The following is a 13,500-nucleotide window of genomic DNA, read 5'->3' on the forward strand; positions in this document are numbered from 1 at the left end:
GTTCATGAGTTCAAGCCCTGTATGAGGCTCTGCGCTGGGGGCGTGGAGCCTGCTTGGGATTCTGACTCTCCTTCTCTCTGCCCCTCCCCGACATGTGCGCACACGCTCTCTCTCTCTCTCTCAAGATAAACTTTAAAATAATTTTTTGGGAGAAAAACTGTTAAAATTCAACTTTACAAAAGTACTGAAAACCTCAATGGCCACAAAATGTCACCGAGAGAAGTGCTGAAAAGAGAACACCATTCACGTTTCCACGGGAACCAGTGCCGGCTGTCTTGTGTGATGGTGCACTTAAGAAGAAGAGGTCGGTTCTCTCGACCCGCAGTGCCTGTGCTCCGTCCTGTTCAGGCCGCGGCCTCGGCATGGGCCGTTTCCTGCTGGCTCACAGCTTCAGAGCCGATGTTTTAAGCCATGCAACCACAGACTCAACTTTTCTCTCATTTGCAAGTGGAAGAATGGCTCAAGCACAACGGCTCCATGGAGACGGGCTCTGCCCAGGCTCCCTGGGCCTCCCTTCCCTCATCTGCACTCTCGGAGGGGTTCAGGTGCTGAGGAAAACCCCTGAGCCAAATAACATGCCATGCAAGGGTGATCGGAAGAAGCGAAATAAGATACAAGATCAGAACACAGCGGAATGAGTGCTATCCCAAGGACGTGTTGACTGCTTTGTGACTTCAAGGTGGCCCTCCCGGTAAAACCAAATTTGTGGGTAAGTTTTGAAAGGAGTAACATTGCTCAGTTTCTTAAAAATTTTGTATGCCAGGAATTACAAATCTCCTACCGCTTTACAAAAGTAGCTGATTGCTTAAATTACTGTCGATTACTGTCTGGTAGAACAGCTTTGAAGAGACATTTTCAATGCGTTCCAGTGAGTATGTTACAGTTCCCCAAGGAGCACTCTTAAAAATATGAATGAACTTGTTAATTCTGTGGCAAGGTCAAGTCTTGGTTCCTAATTTTCTGAAAAACAGCTTCCTACTTTTCTGAGTTCCTTGGAGCATTTAATTGTAGCTCAGACTTCACATGCAGCCCAAAATACCTTGAAGTGTCCTTTGCTTTAACACGGGCACCTCGTGGGACTTTAAATTACTCAGGAGTGAGGCGGTGCCCACATGTGCAGGCCTCCCAGTGCTGAGTCCGTGTGAACACCTTCACGCAGGGGCGCCCACATTCTGGGTTACGGGGTGGCTGGCAGGTCGGGGGCAGGGCCCTGCTCTGCCACCTACCAGATCTGCAACTTACGCCAAGTTCTGGGCCTCAGTTTCCTCCTCTGTAAAGTGGGTATGACGACAGCCCCCTTCTCCCAGGGCTGTCTTGAGGATTAAGTGAAATTACGGAGAAACGGAAGTACTCACGAAACAGTGGTTGCAATTCGATTTAAACGGACGAATCTTCTGTTTGTGTTTGATTTGCTAGTCATCACATACACGTGGGGGAGGGGGGAAGGCGTCTAGTTTTCTTTCCAGACTTTACAGGGGTCACGTCTTCAGCCACAGAAACCTCACCGGACCAGCTCAAGCCCTGCTTTAGCCATCATGAGACACAGCCTCGGCCATGGGATGGTCTCCACGTGCCAGCTCTGGGAGCACCAGACCCCCCAACTGTCAAATTCCCACGACTGGTGGGGTTTTTAAGTGCAAAGCTTCGAGGAGTAAAACGCCTTCCAGGCTCAGCAGAGGATGACAGACGGCCCAATTTCTGCAGCAGCCACTGGTGGCTTCTAGCCAGACAGCCTGTCAGGAGGCTGGTGGGGGCAGCTGCTGAGGGCACCGGGTCTGACAAGATGCAGGAAATCAGCAGAGAGGCCAGGGCAGGACGGCCTCACTGCTTCCATCCGGTTCTTTTCTCATTTCCCGCCCCGCAACGTTCCCAGCCCGGTTCTCCTCCGTGACCAAGCCAACCTCAGTGCCTTGCCCCTGGCATCCTCGCCCACTCCGCGAACTCGCTCCCTGGGTGCCCACGTCTCTCCCGTGATTCTGACTGCCTCCTCCATGCAGGGAGCCCTTCCCTAGCCAGCTGCTCTCCCGACTGCCACGTACACCTCTCCGGGCGCCCGTCCTCTGCTGTACCACCACCGTCAGCCTGCCGGGAGCCATGTGCACTACTCCCCCCGGAGCCCGCTTTCCCCCTGCGAGGGTGCCCCCCACGGCCCCGCCCGCTCTTCCCCAGGCCCTGCTTCTCGAACCCTGCCTTTCCACGTCCCGTGCGAGGCGGGCAGGGGACTCACCGGGCCGTCGAGGCCGTGCTGGGCGGCTGTTTTCTTCACCTCTGGCTTGGACGCGATGATGAGGTAGGTCTCGATGCCCTTCTCGTCCAGGTACTCACAGCGGCTGCCCCCGTCGCCCGGCTCCACATCGAACTCGCCCTTTAGGCAGTCCATGGTGCTCTGGGAGATGTGCACACGCCTGGACGGCAGCAAGAGGCCCGGGACCGTCAGCGGAGGGTCGGGCCACCGAGAAGCCCAAGGCTGCCGGGGAGGCGGGGACACACGTGCCACCAGAGCTCCAGCCGGGGCGCCCCGGTGCTAACTGGCTGTGAGGGCCGTGTGGCCCCTGCCCCTCTGGGCCTCAGTGCCACATCCGCGAAACGGGAAGGAAACACCCTCAGGCTGCCCGCAGCACCGGGCCAGGTGAGGAGCGTAGGAGGCCGCTCTGAACTCGGTGGTGATCCTACCGCTATGCACCTCACATGGCTCCCACCCGCCATCAGGGGGTTGCTACCCGTTTCTGGGGAGTCACCACTGAGGGACAGAACCCTGACTGCCCCGGAGGGCCGCTCCCCGACCCAGGCGGGGAGGGTTCCTCTGCGTCCTCGGCCCGTCCACCCTGACTGGCTGCTGGTATAAAGGAGCTCGAGCCAGGTGTGTACCACGTCAGAACCTGTTCCTTGGGTTTGGCGCCCTGCAGGGAGCCTTGGAGGCGGCTACGTCTGTGCCGGCATCTGCGGCCCCACAAGGAGAGGACGGGGACGAGGACACACGGCTGCAGAGGCCCAGGCAGGAGGCAGCTGGGCCCGGGGCAAGCAGGCAGGCGCCCTGAGGAAGAACACTGCTCCTGGGTGTCTCCCGGCTGAGTCCCAGCCCCGACGGATGGACGGTCCCCTCCCTCAGCACCCACGCCCACCCACCGGGAAGGAGATGCTCGCTCACCCGGGGATGCCACCGGCCTCCATCTTGTTGGCCACAGTGACGTCAGTGGACCACACGTCATACTGCCAGCGCTTCTGGCCCAGGACGCCCCCCAGCACTGTGCCTGTGTGCACCCCCACACGCATGTCCACCCCAGTCTTCGTCTTCTCCCGCACGTACCTGCCAGGCACACACGGAAAGGAGGAGGGTCGGGCATGGCCGTGGCAAGGTGGCCGGCCCTCTGTGCCCTGCGGGAAGAGTCCTGCACTGGCTTTCTCCCACTCCAGGCCGAGGGGGCCGCTGGGCACTCCACAGCTCTCTGCCTGCACTTCAGCTAAGTGACCTGTGGCTAGGGGTCCAGCAGGTCGGCCCGGGCCCAGGCTCGCGTCGCGAGTTAGCGTGATGGGGGTGCAGGCAGGAAGCCACAGAATAATGGCCGCTACCTCCCCGCGTCCACCTGTACCAGGCGCCCGCGCACAACAGGGAAAGCTGCCCCGAGGTGAGGGAAGTGGAGGTGAATGATCCTGAACTACCCACCCCCCACATGTTCCCAGCACAGCATTTGTGTCTAGGCCGATGTCAGAGAAGCTCTAATCCAGAAGATGGTAACAATGCAAAACCGCCCTCTGGTGGCAAGGTGTCCCTTCCCCACCCCAACCACCCAGCCTCCGTCCTGGTGGTGGGGTGGGAAACCTCAGCAAGGAGCCCCCTTCCCTCCTGGTGCCTGATCCCAGCCAGGGCCTGCCTGCTGGGGCCTCTAAGCCACCTGCAATGTGACAGCGACAGGGGAGGGCGAGGGGGGAGAGGGCAGCGTCCTCCCAGTGGCGGAGGCAGGAGCCCTGGCTGGGAGCCCAGAGCAGAGGCCGGGGCCCTGTCCCACCTCTGCTGCCCCACGTCGCTGCCACACTCGGACTTTCCGACCTGAGACGGGCCTGGAGGCTCACAGTGAGAAAACACGGAAAGAAGGGACGGGGAGCCTGGGGGGACTCCAAACCAGCGTGAGGAGGTGTGACAGCCTTTACCACGACTGCCACTTCTCTAGAAAACAACAGTGGATGCAGGCTGGGACCCTCAGAGGCCACGGAAGGCTTTCGGCCCCTCAGCTGGCAAGAGGCGAGCCACGTCCCCCCTTCCCAGAGCCGGGGGCTGAGCCGCCTGCCGACGAACACGGCACCCACGTCCCGTGGGGGCCTGGGGTGCGCCGAGCCCCCACGCCGGACCACGGAAGGTCCGCCTCTCCCGCGGTCCAGAGCCCCTCCCCCCAGAGGCCCCACTCACGAGATGGCCTCCACCATGGCGAGCCCCATAAGGATGGAGCAGACGGCGTGGTCCTCCCGGTAGTCGGGCAGGCCGCAGATGCAGTAGTAACAGTCGCCCAGGATCTTAATCCGCAGCTGGTGGTATTTCTGAAAGAACAGGGTGTGCGGCGTGGCTCTGAGTCCCTTGCGGGCACGGAGGGCGGGCAGGGGGCAGAGCAGGCACCCGTGAGAGGCGACCGTGGGAGCCCCGAGGGTGGCCCCCCGGCGCGCCGGAGGCCGAGCGGGGGCCGGGTACTCACGGCCGCCAGCTTGTCAAAGCGGGCGAAGAGCTCGTTGAGCAGCTTCACGAGCTCCTGGGCACTGCAGGCGGAAGACAGCTGGGTGAAGCCCACGATGTCCGCAAAGAGGATGCTGGGAGAGCAGGGAGGGCGCCACCGTGAGGCCCCGGGCAGCGTGCCTGGCCCCACCACCAGCTCCTGCCCCAGGACCACGGCAGAGGGGTCCCTGCTCGACCCCAAAGCGGCAAGCCCCTGGCACTCCCAGGGCGAATGCGGGGCTCTGACGTTTAGTTTATCCTCGTGGACCTCTCCTCTCTGGGCCTCCTTCCCCCACGCTGCCTGTTCCTGCCCCGTGATGAAGTCACCCGTCTTGGTAGGAACACAGCTGTTAGCCCCTAGCCGGCCCAGAATGGCTGGGTGACCTCACAGACGTCACCCCCGCACTCTGGGTGACGTCTGTGCGATGATGGGGACTGACTACATGGCCCAGACGGCTCATTCTCGGCATTGGTCTGCAAGACTGCTCCCACGGGGGCCGAGGCTCACACTGAAGGCGTGGCCTAGCTTCTAGTCCTGGGGGAAGACTCTCGAATCCCACAGTGCTTGGCTGACCCCACAAAGCCCAGCCCCTGTTCCGCTCTTGGAGCCCAGGCCCACGGGCCGGCGCACCTGACATTTTCGTGGCGATACATGTACATGGTGTTGAACTGCTGCTGGTCCTTTTGGCTCTCGTCCTTCTTCATGTCCTTTAGCATCTCGTCAGCCACATGCTTGGGCAGGATGGAAAGCATAAGGTTCTCCTGGGAGGAGGAGGAGAGGGTTGGTGGAGAAGCAGGGTCTGTCTGGTCTGCACCTTTCCACGGGCAGGTTTGGACACTTCCGGGAAGAAACACCCCGATGCCGGTGACACACATCAGCCAGGAACCAGCTGACCTTCCACGGGGCCTTACAGGGGCCTCCCCCATGCTGGGAGGCAGCCGGAGGCCCAGGGCAACAGGCTCAGGGCTGTGACGGCACACCTTAAAAGCCCTCACGGGAGTCAGAAATCCATGAAGAAACCCAAGCTTGGTTCTGTACCTCCAGAGTGTCCTCAATGCCACAGGAAAGGTGGCAGTTCCTACGTGGACCCGTTCTCTCCTGCACCGGGAGGGTGCAGGATCTGGGTCACCCACCCCACCTTGCAGAGAGCGATCACCCGAGAATTCTGACTGAACATGACTGAAGACCGACTAGGTGCCAGGCGGCATGCTATAACGTGCCAATGCCACAAAACGAGCGAGTCGCTGCCCTCAGAGGGCTGAGGGTCTCATGGGGATGGGTAAGCAGGCCCAGCGCAGTGCATTACAGTAAATGCCCAGACAGGAGAGGGACAAGCGGGCAGTAACAAAGAAGGGTGGGTGTCAGAGTCTGCCGGGGGTGTTGGGGGCAATCAGGGACACTTCCTAGAAGTGAGGCTAGCCGACTGACATGCTGGGAACATCTCGTCAGAGGGAGCTGCTCACACCAGGCACAGAGACCTGGGACATGAGGTTCAGGGACCTGCAGTGGTTTCCATGGGGGCGGGAACAGGGAACCGCGGCCCCACGGCTAGGTTTGGAGGGGGGTCCACACTGCCACCTGCGGGCCAAACCTGGCTGCCGCTGTTCGCACAGATAGTGTCTCGTGGGGGCCCCCAGCCAAGCTCGTCTGTTTACATGTCACCTCTGGCTGCCCCCTCGCTCCAACAGAGTCGAGTTGCTGTGACAGAGAAGATGTGGCGTGCAAAACCGAAAGGGGTTTCTGGCGCTTTCCAGAAAACATCTGCCGACCCCTGGTTCGCATCCTGAAGGGCCTTGTGTGCCAGGCAAGGAACGGGGAGCTCCTTCCTGAAAGCTGTGGGGTAGGCCCAGTGCCCAGGGCTGTGACACAGGAGGGCGGGCCAGGTGACCAGTTAGCAGTCATCTGGGCAAAGTGGGGCTTGGCGACGGCTTGCATCAAGCAGGCGGGACAGGCCTGTGGCTTGGGCCTCTGGGTGAAGGTGCCGGTCTCTTTAAGTGAGGAATAGAGAAGGAGAGAGAGGTGAGGGGAAAACCAGGGCAGATTTGGGACGCGTGGCAGGCAGACACTGAGCTGGCTCATGGGTTGAGCCTGCAGCCCCGCAGCACGGCTCAGGCTGAGCAACAGGGACAGGGGACAGGAGACAGCCCCCGGGAGTGGGTGCAAGGGGGTGAAGCCAGAGCCAGAAGCCCAGGCAGGGTGCTGTGCCAGGAACCCTGCGCCCCAAGATGGGAGGCAGGTGACGATGGGGAGAACCTGAGGTTCGCAGGATGGAGGCCGGGAAGTGGGGCTACGGCGAGGCTGAGTGGAGGCCTGCAGGGCACAGCAGCGAGAGAAGTGGGGAGGGGGCAGGGGAGGAGACCGAGGCAAGACTGGGAGCAGAGGCACGGCAGGGTCTGACCCCAGCGGCGGAGTGCTTCTGAGGGCAGCGGACAGGGAGAAGGAAGGCGGGCAGGCGTGGGAGGGCCAGGCGTGCTGTGTGTCGAGTGCCGGCTGCCGGAGCCACCTGGGGGCTACGCCACGAGCTGCTGCCTGGCCTGCCCAGGGGCTACTGGACCCCAGAGGAACACAGGCTTGGCAGGGACACCAGCCTGGTGGGTACAGGGCTGGGGGACCTCGTCTCCCACCAGGGCCCTGGGCAGGGTGAGGGCCCCAGGCACAGGGGTGCGCCGGGCAGGGTGAGGGCACCGGGCTCCTGTTCTCCCTTGTGTTCAGCGGGCCCTGAGGCCAGAGAACCCAGCTCTACCTGTACTTTAAACACACCTTCTCTGAGGCAGGAGAACCAAGGTGGGGAGGTTCTGCTCCTCTCCTCCGGGTGGGGCAGCCCAAGAGGCTCCCCAGGGTCTGGGCAGAGGGCTGGGGCCTCACCTCCTCCGGGAGAAGTCAGCTTTGCTGCAGGGACAGCCCCTGCCCTTCCGCTCCCGGACAGTCTGAGACCAGAGCCCCCGCCCGCTCACCCATCGCACCACGGGAAGGTCCCTCTCACTTATCCCGGTTTTCGTGGGGGAGAATCGGTCCTCTTGTGGAAGTCACACCGTCGTAAGCAAGCGAGGCCCCCTCGGCCCGGCGGGTCTGGCACTTACAGTGACCACCGTTATTCTTCCATTTCCACAGCTGTCTCCAGCACTGCTAAAGCCCTCACGAGCAGCAGCGTTGCAGGGGAATGAGAAGCCGAAATAACCCGTGTTATGACCTCCATCTGAGCCCAGGAAGGAGCAACGGGGTCTCCTGGACGCTGCACCCCGGCACACCCATCTGCCCTGCCGGTGTGTGGCGAGGGGGCTTCTGAAACCAAACTAAACCCAGGCACCTTGGAGAAAGCGCTCAGCTGGGGAAGAACAGGAGCCTCTGGGAGGATTTTCGAGAAAAGCCAGAGAGACCTGGGGCCCTGCGGGCTCTCAGGGCAGCCTGGGGGGAGGAGGCAGGCTGGGAGGTGGCAGCGAGCCTGGGGCTGGAATCCGGGGTCATAGTCCCCGCCCGAGTGTGAGGTGCGCTGGTCTGTGCCAGGCCGGCAGGGACAGGAGGGCGTGGCAGTTAAGAGCCCGACGGCCCAGCTCCCTCAGTTCCCTATATTGCCACTGACTCACTGTGTGACACCAGGCTGCCGCTAACTCCCCTGTGCCTTGGTTTCCTCGTTTGGAAAGCAGGACGAAGTGACCCTGACCCAAAAGCACTGAGAACGGTGCCTGCACACAGCAAGTGCTCAATGTATTACAGCTCTTCTGTCACCTGAGGTGAAGTGTTACTGAGGGTGTGGGGTCGGCAGGTATCTCAGGAAGATGAGGCCTAAACCTCCTTTGGGCTTTGAAGTTGGCCACAGGTTTATAGCTTAAGAGTCCCAGTGGGGTGTTCAAGGTGAGCAGAAAGTCCTCAGCGTCACTTGGCCAGGAGTAGGAGCTCTGTCTGGTCAGGCACAATGACGAAGGAGATGCAAACAAGGGTCCCAGCTTCCATGCGTGTCTTAGCCTTTCTCTCCCTCCTTCCCCACCTCCCCTCCCCACACCCACACCCCACCAGAGGTGCATGCAGGCGCTCACTAGGGGGAGGAAGAGGCAGATGTGTGAGGAGCGTGGGGGGCACCCGCCAGCCTGGGGAAGAGGTCGCTCAGGTGTGTGAGCCAGCAGGGGGCGCGGGACACCAAGGATTAGGAAAGTCACAGTGCTGTGCTGGGCCAGCCTGTGCAACCCCAGCAGCCGTTACCCACACGGTCAGGCCTTTCCCGCCCTCTCAGACCCTGACCCTCCAGAAGAGCTTCTCTGGGTTCCCTTGGAGCCAGACTAGTCCTGAGAGGTGCTTCGTGCCCCTGACCACAGTCCCAGTTTCTCTGAAAACACAGCCAGTCGTCTTCAGGGGTGCAGGGCTGCCCAGAGCAGGTGCGGGATGTGGCTTGGCCTCCCCGGCATAGAGGCAGAGCCCGCTCTTCCTAAAATAGCACCTACTATATGTTTCGGAAGTCATAAGAATGTTCCAAGTCTCTGACCCATCAATAGCTCTCCTGGGAATTTCTCTAACAGAAATAATCCAAGAAAAGTAAAAAGATGTGTGTGCAAGAACTGCATTGTAACCTCACTTATACTCGAGGAAAAGACTAAGTGGCCCAAATGCCCAGCTGATGGCTCATTCGACCGGGACACATCCTTCAGATGGAAGATCATGGAACCTCAGAAGTGACCATAATGAAAAGTGCTACGATAAGAAAACGACCAGACAGCAACTGTATCCTGAGAAGGGGACCACAGACCCACATGTGCATCTGAGTCAAGGCGGAAGAGTCTGCACGAAACACAAAAGGGTAACTTGATCTGGCGAATGGAATTCAGAGAAAACCTGAAATGTTTTTCAAAACTGCTATATGGTTATACTGCTGGGGCTGCTTTTTCAAAATACTTTCTAAACCGGAAATAAACACAAAACATCCTGTTGCCGCCAGCTGTGACCCTGACCCCAGCTTGTCTGTAATAACCGTTCCTGCAAGTCCGGGGTGGGGGGCGGGCTTTGGACCCCCATGTCTGCTTGGATGTGAGCTGAGGGAGGAGACTGATGGCCGGGGAGGACCCCTGCCCCACCGCACAACGGAGAGGAGGCAGAGGCCCTCTTAGGTTGCCGAGTGACAGAACAATCACCATAGGCTGGTTTCTTGCTGTAGCTCTCAAATACCACAACCCCCTGGGCAAATGGACACCAGTGACCAATATCAAAATCGTCCCTCTTCTTTGCTAAGACTTTCTCATCTGCCCTCGACTTTTACATACGTGTAATACTGTCTCCATTTTGCAGGTGACCCAACCAAGGCATGGAGGGGCTAAATGGTTTATCCCAGGGTCCTCAGGGTTAGTGACAGACAGCACTGGAACCCAGGGCTCTTTGACCAAAAGAACGGGTGGTGTTTTCTTCTACACCAAAGGATGTGCTTTTCACACACGAATTCTCCCACCCACACTGGACGCTGTTCCGCTACAAATGTGAAGGCACAAGAAGTGCCCAAATCTTCCCTAGCAAGGACCTGACAACACTGTTCTAGAAACCCAGAGGTGAGCCCACTGGAACATTCTGTGGGCCCCAGTGCTCATGGAGTTGTTAGGGCACCTGGCTACTCCTTGCAGACGGGGGCTGAGCTGAGACGTCCGCGGTGCCCCAGCACGGGGCCCGGCAGCATCCCAGACCACCTGTGGGGCTCAGGGAGGCCAGGCCGGGCCAGTGGCAGCTGCTGGAATTTCTTCTGATGGGTCAGCAGGGGAGAGGAGGTGGCTGCTGCTGAGGTGGACCCCCGGGCCTCCATGACAGACCTGGGCAGGCCTCAGTGACCTCCCTCAGCCTCAGTGTCCCCCCCGCCCCTCACTGGCTGAGGGCACGAGAAAACGGGCCAGTGCTGGGAGGCCCTGTCTCAGTGACTGGCAGTGGACCCTGAGTGTAACCAACAGGGCCAGACATGAGGGCCCGGAGATGCTGAGCCACCCCAAGACCGTGAGGGAGGCCAGCTGCGTCAGTTCCAGAAGGCCTCTGCTAGGACACATGTGCAGTGTGATGCCACCCAATGGACTGAAAGCGGCCCAAGAACACGTGGTTGATGTGGGGAACTTGGCATTCGACGCTGCTACCTGGAGGAGAAATCTATGGGGAGTCCCTGGATGTCGGGCTCAGGGAGGTCCCTGGTTCGGCTGAGTCATCCCTCTGGACATTAGGACCCACGACCCAGTCTGGCCTTCGGAGTGGCAGCCTCAGCATCACCGGAGGCTGGTTCCTCAGGAGGCCCAGATACCCTCAGGCAGCTCGCAAGCACATTGAACTTCGGAGGTGCCACTTCAGGAGCATCAGAGGAGAAATGTTTCCCCAAGGACACAGTTTACCCAGGCCCTCACTGGGGAGTGACCACAGGGTGTAGGAGCCTGAGGCCAGGCATCAAAGGGGGGCTGAGGAGCTGGGGAACCCAGCCAGAGGAGTGGGGGCTCTGCAGCGGCACAGAGCGACCGTCACGTCTGAGGACGGCAGTTGTATGGAAAAGGGAGGACACTTGCTCCGGAGGTCCCCCCGGAGGAAGCTAGTGATGGAAAGCTGTGGGGAACAGACTGTTGTTTCCAGTGCAGAAAGAATGTTCGAAGAGTCAAAGCAGTTCAGTCGAAGAATGCGCTGCCCTGAGAGCTAGTGAGCTCCTGCCCCAGACGCTGGGTGAGCAGGGAGTCAAGCGCAGGATGGAAGACTAGCCCGGGGACAGGGAACCACCAGACGCCGTAAGTCCAGAGGGGCCCTGCGACATGGCGCCACACAGAGAGACGGAGAAGGTGGTGAGCTGCCTCACTCAGTCTCCCTCTGGTCCTGCTGTGCTTGGATGGTTATCCTAAAAATACATGCAAAGTCAAGGCCGTGACCCTCTCTGGGAAAAGAACCAAATAAGCCAAAAGAACGAACAAGCCCTGAACGTCTCTAGTGGGCTTTCTGGGTACAGCAAAAAAACTACCCAGATCCTGGGGAGAAGCACCTGAGGCCCGTCCTGGGCGGTGTGCCACCCGGGGGTCGGCGGGGGGGGGGGGGGGCGCGGCTGGCTGGGGCGCAGCACGCATCCTGGGCCTGGGATGGAGATCTGTAAACACGCATTTGCTGCACTGCTCAGGTGAGCAGTGAGCCCCTGACCGGGGCGGTCTGTCAGCATGGTCCCCCCCCAGGCTCTGGGAAGGAACCAATCGAGCCTCCTCCTCCTCAGTGGTGACTCAGGCCAGGCCGCGCCTCTGTGCTGGCTCAGGATCGAGACAGAGGCAGGAGGCCTGCGCTGTTCCCAGGGGCCCTGATGAGGCATTCAGGAGTTCATTACAGCAAGGCAGCCGGCAGGGATCTGGATACATGAGCTTGGCTGATGAGAAGCTAAGTTTCTGCAACATCCTCAAAAAGGGGGCAGCGGCAGGGAGGGAGACTTCAATGGAGAGAGAACTCAGCAGTGATCTGGTGAGATGCTGCATGAAGCAAACATGTAAAGTCTGTAAGGTGGGGCCTCGTGTATGCCCACGTGTGCCCTATACATGTGCTGTGTGTACACACACGTCACTACAACCCATCACGGGCTATGAGCAGAGACACAGCTGTCCGCAAACACATCTCTTTTGGGCCTGATTTCTCCAGACTCTTAGAGCTTCCGGGCCGCTTCGAAGCCAAAAAAGGCCAATGGACTCCAACAGTGCCCATACTAGCCTGACCCGCTGGGCAGAGGAGGCAGCAGAGGAAGGAGATGGGGGGGCAGGAGGCCCTGGGCGGCTAGCCCCAGGAGGTCAGAGCCCAAACGGCTCATCTCTCCCTGATGAGAAGGCGAAGGACCACGGCATGTAAAATCTGGAAACTCCAGAGCCGTGCCGGGGGGCAGGCAGCCATCATCTAGACTAGGGACCCACATGTGCTACTCTGCCCAAAAGACACGGTCACAACCTCACTCAAAGAACAGTCACTGGTCGTCTCTGCAAGTCCCCAAGCTAAATGCTGGGCAGGTCAAAGGTGAAGAGTACTCCTAAGAGCTCGGGTGGTCAGGGCAGTCAGGTCACCTGGGAGTGACTGGTCTCGGGGGGCAGGAGTGCTATGCTGTCTTCAGCCAGGGGTGTGGGAATTCACAGGGGACGAGGCACTCAAAACCCAGCATCTCTTTAAACAAGACCCTCCAATGTGAAAACAGGCTCTGAGCCAGCATCCCCAGGGTCTCTCAAGATGTCGGCTCCAAGGGGCGCCTGGGTGGCGCAGTCGGTTAAGCGTCCGACTTCAGCCAGGTCACGATCTCGCGGTCCGTGAGTTCGAGCCCCGCGTCGGGCTCTGGGCTGATGGCTCAGAGCCTGGAGCCTGTTTCCGATTCTGTGTCTCCCTCTCTCTCTGCCCCTCCCCCGTTCATGCTCTGTCTCTCTCTGTCCCAAAAATAAATAAACGTTGAAAAAAAAAAGATGTCGGCTCCAAGAAGGAAGCAGGGCCACACTTAATCTTGGCATTGTGGGAGCCAGACTAACAACTAAGTCACCACCAGGACATGTCACCTGGAACAGAACAGAAGTTGCACAGAGCCAGGGGCAGCCCAGAACTCTTACCCTGCTGGAGGGGAAGAGGGGACACAAACCATGGGACTTCGGTCACTTGCCCGGAGGCCTGCCTAGTCTCTAGAGACGGGGGCCAAGGTGACTGCAATTATCAGGAGATTGCCCTTTAGGCGCAAATACGGTCGCGTGTGTGGAATCTACAGCCCTCGCCTAGTGTGGCTATACAGAGCAGGTGCCCCTCAGAGATCTGGTGAGATGCTGAGCCGTCAACGAGGAGACGTGGCCCGAGGGGCAGGCCG

General features: G+C 59.9%; 1 protein-coding gene across 4 annotated transcripts in view; it reads right to left on the reverse strand.

Annotated features, from left to right (window-relative positions):
- The window catches only part of ADCY3 (adenylate cyclase 3), a 92,062-nt gene that overhangs the window by 16,817 nt on the left and 61,745 nt on the right, over nt 1-13,500 (reverse strand). For all 4 annotated transcript variants that reach the window (XM_086700133.1, XM_086700131.1, XM_086700132.1 and 1 more), the window contains exons 4-8: nt 5,334-5,464; nt 4,686-4,797; nt 4,406-4,533; nt 3,149-3,307; nt 2,228-2,405 (exon numbers count right to left, since the gene is read on the reverse strand). In XM_086700133.1, coding sequence (XP_086556259.1) covers nt 2,228-2,405; nt 3,149-3,307; nt 4,406-4,533; nt 4,686-4,797; nt 5,334-5,464 — 708 coding nt within the window. The remainder of the gene's footprint in view (nt 1-2,227; nt 2,406-3,148; nt 3,308-4,405; nt 4,534-4,685; nt 4,798-5,333; nt 5,465-13,500) is intronic.

This window comes from Puma concolor, chromosome A3 (assembly GCF_028749965.1).
Source record: "Puma concolor isolate L17-30 chromosome A3, mPumCon1.1.hap2, whole genome shotgun sequence".
NCBI lineage: Eukaryota > Metazoa > Chordata > Mammalia > Carnivora > Felidae > Puma > Puma concolor.